Source organism: Helianthus annuus, chromosome 1 (genome assembly GCF_002127325.2).
Source record: "Helianthus annuus cultivar XRQ/B chromosome 1, HanXRQr2.0-SUNRISE, whole genome shotgun sequence".
Lineage (NCBI taxonomy): Eukaryota > Viridiplantae > Streptophyta > Magnoliopsida > Asterales > Asteraceae > Helianthus > Helianthus annuus.
Genome location: NC_035433.2, coordinates 70,689,400 through 70,702,539, shown reverse-complemented (window position 1 = coordinate 70,702,539; position 13,140 = coordinate 70,689,400). Strand labels below are relative to the sequence as shown.

At 37.8% G+C, this 13,140-nt stretch overlaps 1 protein-coding gene across 2 annotated transcripts; it reads left to right on the top strand.

The window, feature by feature from the left end:
* Positions 1–1,905: 1,905 nt before the first annotated feature.
* Positions 1,906–11,401, top strand: LOC110868500 (protein GRAVITROPIC IN THE LIGHT 1). 2 transcript variants are annotated; one of them, XM_022117672.2, is made up of 2 exons: positions 1,906–2,724; positions 10,311–11,401. In XM_022117672.2, exons 1-2 carry the CDS (start codon positions 2,070–2,072, stop codon positions 11,096–11,098), a joined length of 1,443 nt encoding a protein of 480 aa, XP_021973364.1. In that variant the 5' UTR covers positions 1,906–2,069; the 3' UTR covers positions 11,099–11,401. The 2 variants fall into 2 exon arrangements, with proteins under 2 accessions (XP_021973364.1, XP_021973374.1); XM_022117682.2 differs by lacking the exon at positions 10,311–11,401 and adding an exon at positions 5,074–6,149 and having other exon boundaries at positions 1,914–2,724.
* The last annotated feature ends 1,739 nt before the right edge of the window (positions 11,402–13,140 follow it).

Genomic DNA, 13,140 nt, shown 5'->3' with positions numbered 1-13,140 from the left:
GCCGCCGCTCACCACCACCCAATGGTGGTGGTCGGTCATCTAATTGAGTAAAAAAAAGAGCTGCAATGGTGGATTTAGGGTTTTCTCCATGAACAATTGCAGAGAACAAGAATGCAGGTGGTGTGTTTTGACGGAACTAGAAGGGGGGGTGTCGGAGGAGTCGCCGGAATGGCGGCTCCGATCGCCGAGAGAGAAGAGCAGGTGAGGTGAGGGGTGAGGAGTGTTACCGGTTAACCAGCGCCGGTGGGAACCCGTCGTCGGTCAGCACATCGAGGGGGAGAAAGGGGGTAGCAGGGTGGAGATGAGATGGATTCATCTGTAGATATGTCTCCTTTCAAAAAAAATCTGTAGATATGTATAGATCGAGAGAGAAGGGGATTGGGGAAGGCAAACATAATAAATAAATAATTAGACTTGTATTTTTTTAATATTAAAACAAATAATTAAATGCTTATGTGTAAAATTACTAAAATACCCTACTGATTACAAGTAAAATTACTGAAATACCCCTACTTTTAACTGACCGTTTTAACTGAGTTAGAGCCGGGGAGCAAACTGGAGACAAAATCAAAACATCAGGGAGTAAAATGGCTATTTTTAAATGTTTGGGGCAAAACCGTTAAAGTGACCAAACCACAGGGAGCAAAACGGAAGTTTACTCTTGATTAAAAGAAACTATATTAAATGAAAGGCAATGAGAAAAAACTAAAATACCCTAAGCATGTGAGGGGAGTTAACCAGAAAAATTTAAAGATGTTTGTGTTAAATGTTGAACCTTTAGCAAAACATGAAAATAAAGGTTTGTTTTTGCCGATTTCATAATTAAAGGTATAAAGTGCAGTTTGGGGCAAACAAAAAGGTTGTTTTCTGCAATTTCTCCTATTATATTTAGCAATTTGGCTGAATAGTGCTTCCTTTGAATTTTTTTTTGTCTTTATGTGTTTTTGTTTTTTATACTTTTACCTTTCGCTTTCAGCATTGATACTTACAAGTTACAACACCTTAACTTTTTAAAGACTTGATAATCGAGTTTTACGTGTTTATTTTTCATTTACGCATTGGTATAACTTCAAGTTAATTTACGTTTCGTCGTAAATTTTACCAGAAATGAGTTGGGTCGGATATAATATGTTATTATGCTTATTACTAATTACGTTTTCAGTTAATCTACGTTTTGACGTACTTAAGGGTGCACGGTATGGCTTCGGTGAATGGTTCGGGGATGCCATTCACCGATAGGTGAACCATTTCCCCTAATTCGGTGACCCCCCATTCGGTGAACGGTGACTCCTTTTTTGGTGAATAGTCACCGAATTGATTGATGAGAAGGGTGAACCATTTTTGACCGTTGAGGCTATATAACTCAAACACCCTATAGAGTGATTGAACCATACCTAGTGATTAAGTGCAAAATGGGGAGTGGAATGAGGAGTTGACATGGCATAATATTATTGGCTAGAGAATCACTCAAACACCGTAGAGTGTTTGAACCATACCCTCCACCCTAAGTCTTTACCTTTCTGAACTTTATTATTTTTATTTTTATTTTACTTTACTTTACGTTTGATGTTTTAGTTTTAGGTTCCTTTCTCATTAAAGTTATATTTAAAATAGCGTTTACATTTTCATTTACAATTAATTTAAAATCAGTCTGTCCCATTATCCAATTTAAATTTATTTTTATGGTTTTCGGTCTATGTAAAAAATGTCAATATTCTTTCGAACATATCTCGTTCAGTTGGTATATCGAACCAAAACAGATATTAACCGAAACACTGCAATGTAACTAGTTATTTTTAAAATATGTGACAATTGTTACACTTTACACCAAAAAAATATAACCACACTTATTAAAAAGGTCCTCATGAAAAATGATTTTCCAATGAATAAAAAGCAACAATTGTTCATCAATCAAACCGAGTGGGCCAAGTAAGAATAGAAACCATAGGTTTATTCACAATTTCACACCCCCCAAGTCACCATTTCATAACCACTTCGCTGTGAATCTGGTAACTTTGTCTGAAAACCACTCACACACACTCAAGCAGTTCATAATAATAATAATAACAATGGCTAACAAGGTCACCAATTTCTCAGATCTGATCCAACGGGTCACATCCTCCTGCTTACTCCACCCAATCGGCACCCCCCGCCACTACACCAACGACGTTACAGACGATGATTCCGATTCCGACACCAAATCGGAGAAATTCTACGACGACGGTGAACTGGATGACGTGGCACCGGAGGAAGGAAGAACAGGAGTTTGTAAATCAGAGAGAGAAACAGAAATGGAGACGTTGTTGAACGAGGTGTTTGAAACGGTGTCGTTTATGAAGAAGGCGTATGTTAGCTTACAGCAGGCGCATTGTCCTTGGGATCCGGATAAGATGAGGTCGGCTGACGTGGCAGTGGTGGCGGAGATGAAGAAGCTAGGGGTTTTGAGAGAGAGGTTTAGGAGGAGAGTGTTGAGAGGCGGCGGTGGTGGTGGTGGTGAGAGGGTGGTGGCCGGAGTTACGGTGAGGGAGGTGGTGGCGCCGTATGAGGCGGCGATGGAGAAGATGAAGGTGGAGGTGAGGAACAAAGAGAAGGAGATTGAGAATTTGAAAGAGAAGTTGAAATCGGTTGCGGTGGTTAGTGGCGGAAGTGGTAGCCGGAAAAGTAGATCTCACTCTCATCATCATCAGTCAAAGAAGAAAGTTAACTACAGTAGTCAACTACCAGGTACTTGTACGGTACAACTGTCTACTTGAACAAACATGCATTGCATTGGTACTTGTATGGTACAACTTTTTTTTACCAATAAAACCGAAGTTTGCTCACAAAATGTGTGAAAAAATAAAAAATAGAGTAAATATTATTCAGAGTAAATTACTTTTTTAAGTTAGTTTAGTTTAGTGTTTTTAACGACGTAAGTTTAAAATAAAAAATTTTAACATCCTGAGTGTTTAACCATTCATTTTGTAACGTTTTGAGTCTGATTTTTAACAATTGTACTTTTGATTTTGGATTCAAGTGATTAAAAACACAGAGACTCAAAACGTTATTAAATGAGTGGTTAGATTATTTTAGACTCAAGTTATTAATACCAACAAAACACAAGTACTTAATATTATTTATGGTACACAAAAATTTATATTACATGGATTTGAGCTACCGTAATAATAAATATGTGTTATGTTACAATTCATATCTTTTACACTAGTTAATTTTTTTAACGATATACAGTTAGAATGTCACTAACCAGATTAATAGTTGGTATGTTAGTATTATCAAGTTTAATATTTAAATAAACTTAGATTTTTAAGTTTATCAAAATAGACAAAAGACTAAACTTTAGCTCACACTTTAAATTTAACTTTGAGTTAAATGCTTGGTTGGTCCTGTGGTTTGCAAAAATTTCATACTTGATCCTACTGGTTTACTAATTACACGCGTGGTCCCAAAAGTTGTCAAAAATGAACTCGGTTGGTCCCCTGACCTAACCTCTGTTAAATTTCTAAGTTAACTATGTGTAAAATAACTATATTACCCTTTGAACAATAAAAAAAAGACATACCCATCATCTTCTACTCCACTCTTTCTTCTCAAATCAACCTGCAACACCTTCACGGTGGCTCTACACCTACGTCGTCCCCTTCTATACCCGCGCTCACATCACCGCCATCTCAGTCAGCAACAACATCAATGCTTCATCCGGTGATGACGTCATCGGTGCTGCCGATCGGTTTTGCTCTGTTTGAAAACCAGCCGTACAGTTTTAGAGATGATGTGATTACTGGTGTTAGGTATAGGAATTTGTTTGATATGATGGTGGATGCGGCTATCGCGGCGTTGACGGTGTCTGGACATGCGGATATGCCGGTTGTGGTGACGGAGACAGGGTGGCCGAGTGGTGGATTGGTGAATGAAGGTGAAGGTGACGTCCATCCGGTTTATGCGAAAATGTATCTGAATGGTTTGGTTTCTCATCTGAGATCTGGTGGGGGTACGCCTTTGAGGAAGGAAGGTGTGGCTCAGGCTTATGTTTCTGAGGTGTTTAATACAAACACAAGTTTTGTGAATCAGGTGGCTGGGAGACTAAGGACTGGGCTTTTCGAATCAATTTGTAGAAATGGGGGATTGGGTGGGGTGCTGTAGGTTGATTTTGAGAAGGAAGGGTGGAGAAGAAGATGATGATGGGTATGTCTTTTTTTTAATTGTTCTAAGGGTAACATAGTCATTTTACACATAGTTAACTGAGAAATTTAACAGAGGTTAGGGCAGGGGACCAACCGAGTTCATTTTTGACAACTTTAGGGACCACGCGTGTAATTAGTAAACCACTAGGACCAAGTATGAAATTTTTGCAAACCACAAAGACCAACCAAGCATTTAACTTTTTATCAGCCTTTTAAGTATGTGCCAACTAAGGTTGATTGAAATTTAGCCGTCACTTTATCTAAAAGTTAACCTAACATTATTTGTGACATTTAAATTTTAACCTTCGCTTTTTTATAGCTACATTTTAGTTGTTGTCTGAATTTATCCCATACTTTAAATACGTCCTCTTTTATTTAGTTTTTGGTGAACTTAATGTACTTTTCAAGGCTTTATGTGATAGCTAAATTTAGCTTTTTGGTGAACACCTAATGTATTTTTCAAGGCTTTACGTGGTAGCTAAAATTTAGGAGTCTATTATTTTCACACCCTTAGAACCTTATTTTCACATCTTTACATCTATTATACGACCCGTATAGAGTTATACGTGTCGTATAGTAGAATGTTGCACAAAAAGAAACGTAAGATAATGTTTTTTTTTTCTCTATGTATACGAGCCGTATAACATTATACGACCTATATAATGTTATACGACCCATATAGAATGTTGTACACCATAATATTTTCTCCATCTACACGAGCCATATAATATTATATGACCTAATATTTGTCATTTCATATAATTTCATATGGGCGGTATAACCCTATACGGCCCGTATAAATAGTGTAAAAATAAGATTATATCGTGTGACTTTATTAACAAATTATACAAAAACGTTCCCGGACTTAACAACCCGCTACCGTTCACTGCAGTTTCACCGTCGCCAATGCCGGAGCATTTCGAATCATGCATAAGTTCAGTAAAAGAAGGATCAAAATCATTCACATCGTTACTCCTCTCACTAATGAAATCAGCACATTGGGACATAGCAGCCACCGTTAGATCCATCGAAGCGTCCACCACAAGCACCCCGACAGCCACAGCAGACTCCATTGTAGGCCCGAATCACGCCAAATACGCCCTCGAATCATACGTCAACAGAAAAATCTTCCAAGGTTTTGATCATGAAACATTCTACATGGACGGAAGTCTGTCATCTCTCCTAAACCCTGACCAGTTCCGAACCGAATGCTTCACGCAATACCGCGATATGAAAGCGATGGATCCGATAGAGCTTCTTGGAGTCCTGCCCACGTGTCAGTTTGGGAAATTCTGCTCGAAAAAGTATATTTCGATTGTGCATCCGAAGATGGAGGAATCGTTGTTTGGGGATCTTGAACAGCGGCGGCAGGTGTTGGCCGGTAACCACCCGAGGACCCGGTTTTATGGAGAGTTTTTAGTGCTGGCTAAGGCGGTTTGGCTGCTTCATTTGGTTGCGTTTTCGTTGGATCCGCCGCCGACGCATTTTGAAGGGAGTCGAGGGGCAGAGTTTGACTCGCGGTATATGGAGAGTGTGGTGAGGTTTCCGGGCGGTAGGGTGGCTGCCGGACATGTGGTTGGGTTTCCGGTGAGTCCAGGGTTTAAGCTTGGGGATGGATCAGTTGTAAAAGCTAGGGTGTATGTTGTTCCTAGAAGTGAATTATAGGGATAGAGAGTGTAATAATTTATGGGGCCGACTATACCCACACCCCCTGTAATCTAATCTAACACCGTCATCGAACGACCCGTTTAAGGTTGAATCAGACGGCCATCTAGATAACTTTATGTCAAATCATAGCCCCCAAAATGACCGGTTGCACATACGTCGAACGTTCGTTTGGTGACATGGAACGGTGTGATTAGAAAGCAAGAGTGTGGGTATGGTATGACCCTAATTTATTTATTTGAATAATTTCACATTTAAAATTCATGTGGCAATAGAATAATATTTGATACTAGTTACGGATTACCAATTTAGCCAAATGCAATACCACATGCCGATCTAACCACATTTGTATTGAAGACTTTTATTAGCTGTTTATTGCATCTAAAAAGCATCTATATAAATATTACAATTTATGAAAGCGATATTATTACTTTTTCTAGGATCATTTGATTTGTAATATCTAAAAAAACATGTATATTACAGTTTATGAAAGCGATATTATTACTTTTTCTAGGACCATTTGATTTGTAACATCTAAAAAAGCATGTATATTACAGTTTATGAAAAGATATTATTACTTTTTTTAGGATCATTTGATTTGTAATAAATTGCCCGATTAAAATATTGATTCTTGTAACGTAGTACTATTTTTTGTATGGTCAACGAAATAAAGCCCGGCTACTTGAAGTAACCTAATGGCAAAAGGTGACCATACGCCCGCAACCACAGACAGTGTTGGATAGTCTAAACCCACCATCTCCAGTTCCGAGGATAACCTATTAAAATCAAGGAGCAATATTGAACAAAGGGTGGTGGCCTTGAGGGTGATAGGAGGAGATGTACAAAAGTCGAAGGGCTAGTTAATTAATTTTGATTAACTAGTTTAATTAATTAATTGTTCTTTTAGTTTAGTAGGAGTTTGAGTTTTGTTCAAATTAAGAGTCCTAGTATCTTGAAGTCAAATAGGTTAGTATAAATAGCCCTTGTTTATTTCTTTCTAATGTATCTTGTTTAAGTTTTCTAAATCAATAAAAAGTGTCACTGTTGTTTAGCAACATTACGATCAAAGGGTTCGGGATTAGGGTTGGGTTTGAAGGCCACAAATTTCACGAAACCCACAACCTGAATGTCCACTACAGTAAAACATGGTTAGGATTGGATTCGAGCTTGAGACCTCTGTCCTTAAACCTAAATCATCATTTCCCTTTAATACCAATTAAGCTATAGCTTTTTGACGTAACGTAATACTATTATTAGATTATTGAAAGATATTAAACACTTTATAATAACTTGAGAAACAGGGAATATATGAAGTTTAAAAAAATAGCCGCGAAATGAGTTCGTATATTTGTAGATGTGATGTGATTTGTTTTTATTTAAAAATTTATTTATCTAGGAGGTTAATTTCTTTTCACTGCCTTATCAACCCTCAAACCCGAATGCAACAACCATTTAAGGTCATGGGGTATGGGGCTTGAGTTGGGGCGTGGGTTGAGAGAAAACGCCCAAGGCCCCACCCCGGGTGGGCTTGGGTTGGGGCGTGGCCCCTTGGGGCTTGGGTTTCAAGCCGGGCGTGGGGCGGGGGACCAAGGTGACATGGCGGTTTGTGAATGGCCAAAAGAAAAGATCCGTTGGGCTAGCCGTTGGCCAACGGCTATATTTAAAAAAAAAATTTCTTCCATTTTTTCACTATAAAACTCACATTTTACTTCCATTTTTTACCACATTCAACCATATATTCTATACATCTTCAATTCTCCTATTACAAAACGAAAAAATGCATCCTTACAATCCGAGCAACCCATATGAATTCCAAGAAAATAATCCTAGCCCACCACCCACTCGTCCAATAGCTCGTCCGTTTTTCATACACTCTCCTATGCCCGACATAGCGGGTTATGCATCGTATATTGGGAATCGTTTATTTACTAACTTCCCACACACCAAAGATTCAATACCTACCCCGTTTTCACAATCGCCCGTTGACCTTTCACCAACCTCCATCGACCTTTCACAAAACGAATCCGTTCCCGAAACTCAACCACCCAAAGAGGGTCCTTCCGCATCGAAACCCATCAAAAAAAGAAGTCATAAGAAAAAAACCGAGGAGGATAAAGTAGTTGAAACCGCCAAACGAAAACAACAAAAATGGGTCTACGCTGAAGAACTTGCATTGGCGAGGGCTTGGTGTGAACAATCTCAACATTCAACTTTAGGTATTCTTAACCTTTGTTTATATTAATGGAATGGTTATTTTTTATATAACTTTGTACTATATTAATATTTTTTTATTAAAATAGAAAATTCGCAACATCGAACCGCCCTGTGGGAATCGGTTAGTAGACTATTCCATGAAGAAATGGGTAGGGGGACTTATCGTGAAAACGATAGCTTATCCTCAAAGTGGAGCGAGATAAGCACCCAACTTACAAAATTTAGTGGTTATTTAAATAAAGCAAAGCAAAACCCAAAAAGTGGTGAAACCGGAGCCGACGTTTTGGCAAATGCAGTAAATGCATTCAAATCAAATATGAAGACCGACTTCCGTTTCATGCATTGTTGGGAGATTTGTAAATTCCATCCAAAGTGGGCGACTATCCCCATTGGTAGCGAAACTAACTCGTCCTCCAAAAGGTCAAGGGCCTCGTCCCAAGCCCAATCTGATGCACGAGATCAAGAGTTTGAGGACCTTTTGGATGATTCGCCAAGCCCAAACCGGCCTGAGCATGGAAGAAATGCCTCAAGAAGGCGTGCTCAAAAACAAACGGCGTCGCCTTCAGCTGGGAGTTCTGGCTCGCGTAGAGGAATATACAGCGACCAGTTGGATGACATTTCATGCAAGTTGGATACATTCAACGTATTCCAACAACAAACGGCCGAAATACGAATGAGCAAAGAAGCTAGAGATACCATTAGAGATGCCCTGAAACAAAGACGGGATGATTTGAAAATTCTATCCCAGCCGATTGATCACCTACATGGTGACGAGTTAGAAATAGTCTTGGCGTTGAAACGGAATAATAAATACGTGTTATCTTACAATTTATATCTTTTACACTAGTTAATTTTTTTTGAACGGTGTACACTTACGATTACGATGTGGTTAACCAGGTTTTTTTTTGAAAAGCATGTGGTTAACCAGGTTAATAGTTATTATTTTATTATCATCAAGTTTAATATTTAAATAAACATAGATTTTTAAGTTTATCAAAATAGACAAAAGACTAAACTTTAGCTCTCACTTTATATTTAACTTTTTATCAGCCTTTTAAGTATTTGCCGACTAAGGTTGATTGAAATTTAGCCGTCACTTTATCTAAAAGTTAACCTAACATTATTTGTGACATTTAAATTTTAACCTTCGCTTTTTTATGGCTCCATTTTAGGGGTGTGTTTGGTGTTGCGTTTTCAAAATAGATTATGCGTTTTCAAAATAGAATTTTGCGTTTTGAAAAAACATGTATGTATATGCTACTCCAAAACTACGTTTTGGAGGTAGATAATCACTTTTTCATCCAAACACTTTTTTAGATTATTTATGTTTTACAAACGCAATAATCAAATAATCACTCCAAAACGTAATCCCAAACACCCTCTTAGTTGTTGTCTGAATTTATTCCATACTTTGAATACGTCCTCTTTTATTTAGTTTTTTTTTTTTAACTTAAACCATGTGTAGTGGTAATGCTCTTACCCTTGGGTGTTTTGCGCCATGTGGCATCTCAGTCAGCAATAGGGCGTTTTCTAAAATAGGTGTAGCGGGGATGTGAGGCGTTATGTTAAAAGAGGTGTAATAAAATTAAATAAAAAAAATCAAAAAATCTTATTAGACAAACAAAAGGAAGATTAAGGGTGATTGGCCAACTAATGAACCAGCGCATGGAAAAAAAGCACGCCAAAAGCAATTTTGTTGAAAAAAAGGCCCCCGGGGTGGGATATGGGCGTTGTGGGACGTTTTTTAGAGGAAAAACGCTCAAAAATACCCTCCACTACACAGTCTAATGTACTTTTCACTTTTTAAGGCTTTATGTGATAGCTAAATTTAGCTTTTTGGTGAACACCTAATGTATTTTTCAAGGCTTTACGTGGGAGCTAAAATTTAGGCTTGTATTATTTCCACACCCTTAAAACCTACCTTATTTTCACATCCTTACATCTATTATATCTATTATACGACCTGTATAACTTACGTGTCGTATAGTAGAATGTTGCACAAAAAGAAACGTAAGAGAATGTTTTTTTTTTGTCTCTATGTATACGAGCCGTATAATATTATACGACCTATATAATGTTATACGACCCGTATAAAATGTTATACACCATAATATTTTCTCCATCTACACGAGCCATATAATATTATACGACCCGTATAAATAGTGTAAAAATAAGATTTTATGGTGTCACTTTATTAACAAATTATACAAAACGTTCCCTGACTTAACAACCCGTTACCGTTTAGTGCAGTTTCGCCGTCGCCAATGCCGGAGCATTTCGAATCATGCATAAGTTCAGTAAAAGAAGGATCAAAATCATTCACATCGTTACTCCTCTCATTAATGAAATCAGCACATTGGGACATAGCAGCCACCGTTAGATCCATTGAAGCGTCCACCGCAACCACCACCACCACCAGCACCCCGACCGCCACAACAGACTCTATTGTAGGCCCGAATCACGCCAAATACGCCCTCGAATCATACGTCAACAGAAAAATCTTCCAAGGTTTTGATCATGAAACATTCTACATGGACGGAAGCCTGTCATCTCTCCTAAACCCTGACCAGTTCCGAGCCGAATGCTTCACGCAATACCGCGATATGAAAGCGATGGATCCGATAGAGCTTCTTGGAGTCCTGCCCACGTGTCAGTTTGGGAAATTCTGCTCGAAAAAGTATATTTCGATTGTGCATCCGAAGATGGAGGAATCGTTGTTCGGGGATCTTGAACAGCGGCGGCAGGTGTTGGCCGGTAACCACCCGAGGACCCGGTTTTATGGAGAGTTTTTAGTTCTGGCTAAGGCGGTTTGGCTGCTTCATTTGGTTGCGTTTTCGTTGGATCCGCCGCCGACGCATTTTGAAGGGAGTCGAGGGGCGGAGTTTGACTCGCGGTATATGGAGAGTGTGGTGAGGTTTCCGGGCGGTAGGGTGGCTGCCGGACATGTGGTTGGGTTTCCGGTGAGTCCAGGGTTTAAGCTTGGGGATGGATCAGTTGTAAAAGCTAGGGTGTATGTTGTTCCTAGAAGTGAATTATAGGGATAGAGAGTGTAATAATTTATGGGGCCGACTATACCCACACCCCCTGTAATCTAATCTAACACCGTCATCGAACGACCCGTTTAAGGTTGAATCAGACGGCCATCTAGATAACTTTATGTCAAATCATAGCCCCCAAAATGACCGGTTGCACATACGTCGAACGTTCGTTTGGTGACATGGAACGGTGTGATTAGAAAGCAAGAGTGTGGGTATGGTATGACCCTAATTTATTTATTTGAATAATTTCACATTTAAAATTCATGTGGCAATAGAATAATATTTGATACTAGTTACGGATTACCAATTTAGCCAAATGCAATACCACATGCCGATCTAACCACATTTGTATTGAAGACTTTTATTAGCTGTTTATTGCATCTAAAAAGCATCTATATAAATATTACAATTTATGAAAGCGATATTATTACTTTTTCTAGGATCATTTGATTTGTAATATCTAATAAAACATGTATATTACAGTTTATGAAAGCGATATTATTACTTTTTCTAGGATCATTTGATTTGTAACATCTAAAAAAGCATGTATATTACAGTTTATGAAAAGATATTATTATCCGATTAAAATATTGATTCTTGTAACATAGTACTATTTTTTTTATGGTCAACGAAATAAAGCCCGGCTACTTGAAGTAACCTAATGGCAAAAGGTGACCATACGCCCGCAACCACAGACAGTGTTGGATAGTCTAAACCCACCATCTCCAGTTCCGAGGATAACCTATTAAAATCAAGGAGCAATATTGAACAAAGGGTGGTGGCCTTGAGGGTGATAGGAGGAGATCTACAAAAGTCGAAGGGCTAGTTAATTAATTTTGATTAACTAGTTTAATTAATTAATTGTTCTTTTAGTTTAGTAGGAGTTTGAGTTTTGTTCAAATTAGGAGTCCTAGTATCTTGAAGTCAAATAGGTTAGTATAAATAGCCCTTGTTTATTTCTTTCTAATGTATCTTGTTTAAGTTTTCTAAATCAATAAAAAGTGTCACTATTGTTTAGCAACATTACGATCAAAGGGTTCTGGATTAGGGTTGGGTTTGAAGGCCACAAATTTCACGAAACCCACAACCTGAATGTCCACTACAGTAAAACATGGTTAGGATTGGATTCGAGCTTGAGACCTCTGTCCTTAAACCTAAATCATCATTTCCCTTTAATACCAATTAAGCTATAGCTTTTTGGCGTAACGTAATACTATTATTAGATTATTGAAAGATATTAAACACTTTATAATAACTTGAGAAACAGGGAATATATGAAGTTTAAAAAAATAGCCGCGAAATGAGTTCGTATATTTGTAGATGTGATGTGATTTGTTTTTATTTAAAAACTAGGTTATTGCCCCGTGTAATACACGGGGTGAATCATAATTATAATGTGAAATTAAAAAAATGTTCATATGATCTAAGTATATATAATATAGAGTAATATGCAGACCAAATACGAAATAAATATTGAAGTTTGTATAGCAATTCATAATAATATGATCTGTTATTTGTTTTAGGATTTGTCATAGGAACTTAAAATTTTGTACCACTACTAATATTTATTGTGACCTTTTCTTGTTTAAAGGTAACGTGTCTGATTTTATTTGATACTAGATTATTCTGACGGGTTAATGTTAGCATAATATTATATTTTCTACCATCCAAATATAGGTTCCTCTCTTTCGCTGTCATTAACATTAATATAAGGTATGCTCGTATTCAAAGCTATAAACCAATATGAATTGTACGAAATAATTACTTTTATCACAATTAGTAAGGAAACCAATAAAAACTATTGATAATGTGTAAACCCGGGTATTTACACATCCACTCCACTCGAAAACAAGAAGTTACGATCACCACGGCCTTCGGTCGCCATCCCCACTACCGCGCCCAGTAACTATCTTTAGCCATTAAGAAACCAAAAAAAATTAGACGTAAAAATATTGAACCACACATGTTCGTTGCGTCGTGTTAACACACAAAAATTAGACCGAAAACGTAAAATATAGGAAAAAAAATAACCAAGTCAACTT

Coding starts and splice junctions, on each gene's coding strand:
- LOC110868500 (XM_022117672.2), top strand. CDS start 2,070: ATGGCTAACAAGGTCACCAATTTCTCAGATCTGATCCAACGGGTCACA. Junction 2,725..10,310: donor CTACAGTAGTCAACTACCAG/GTACTTGTACGG, acceptor CGTTTAGTGCAG/TTTCGCCGTCGCCAATGCCG.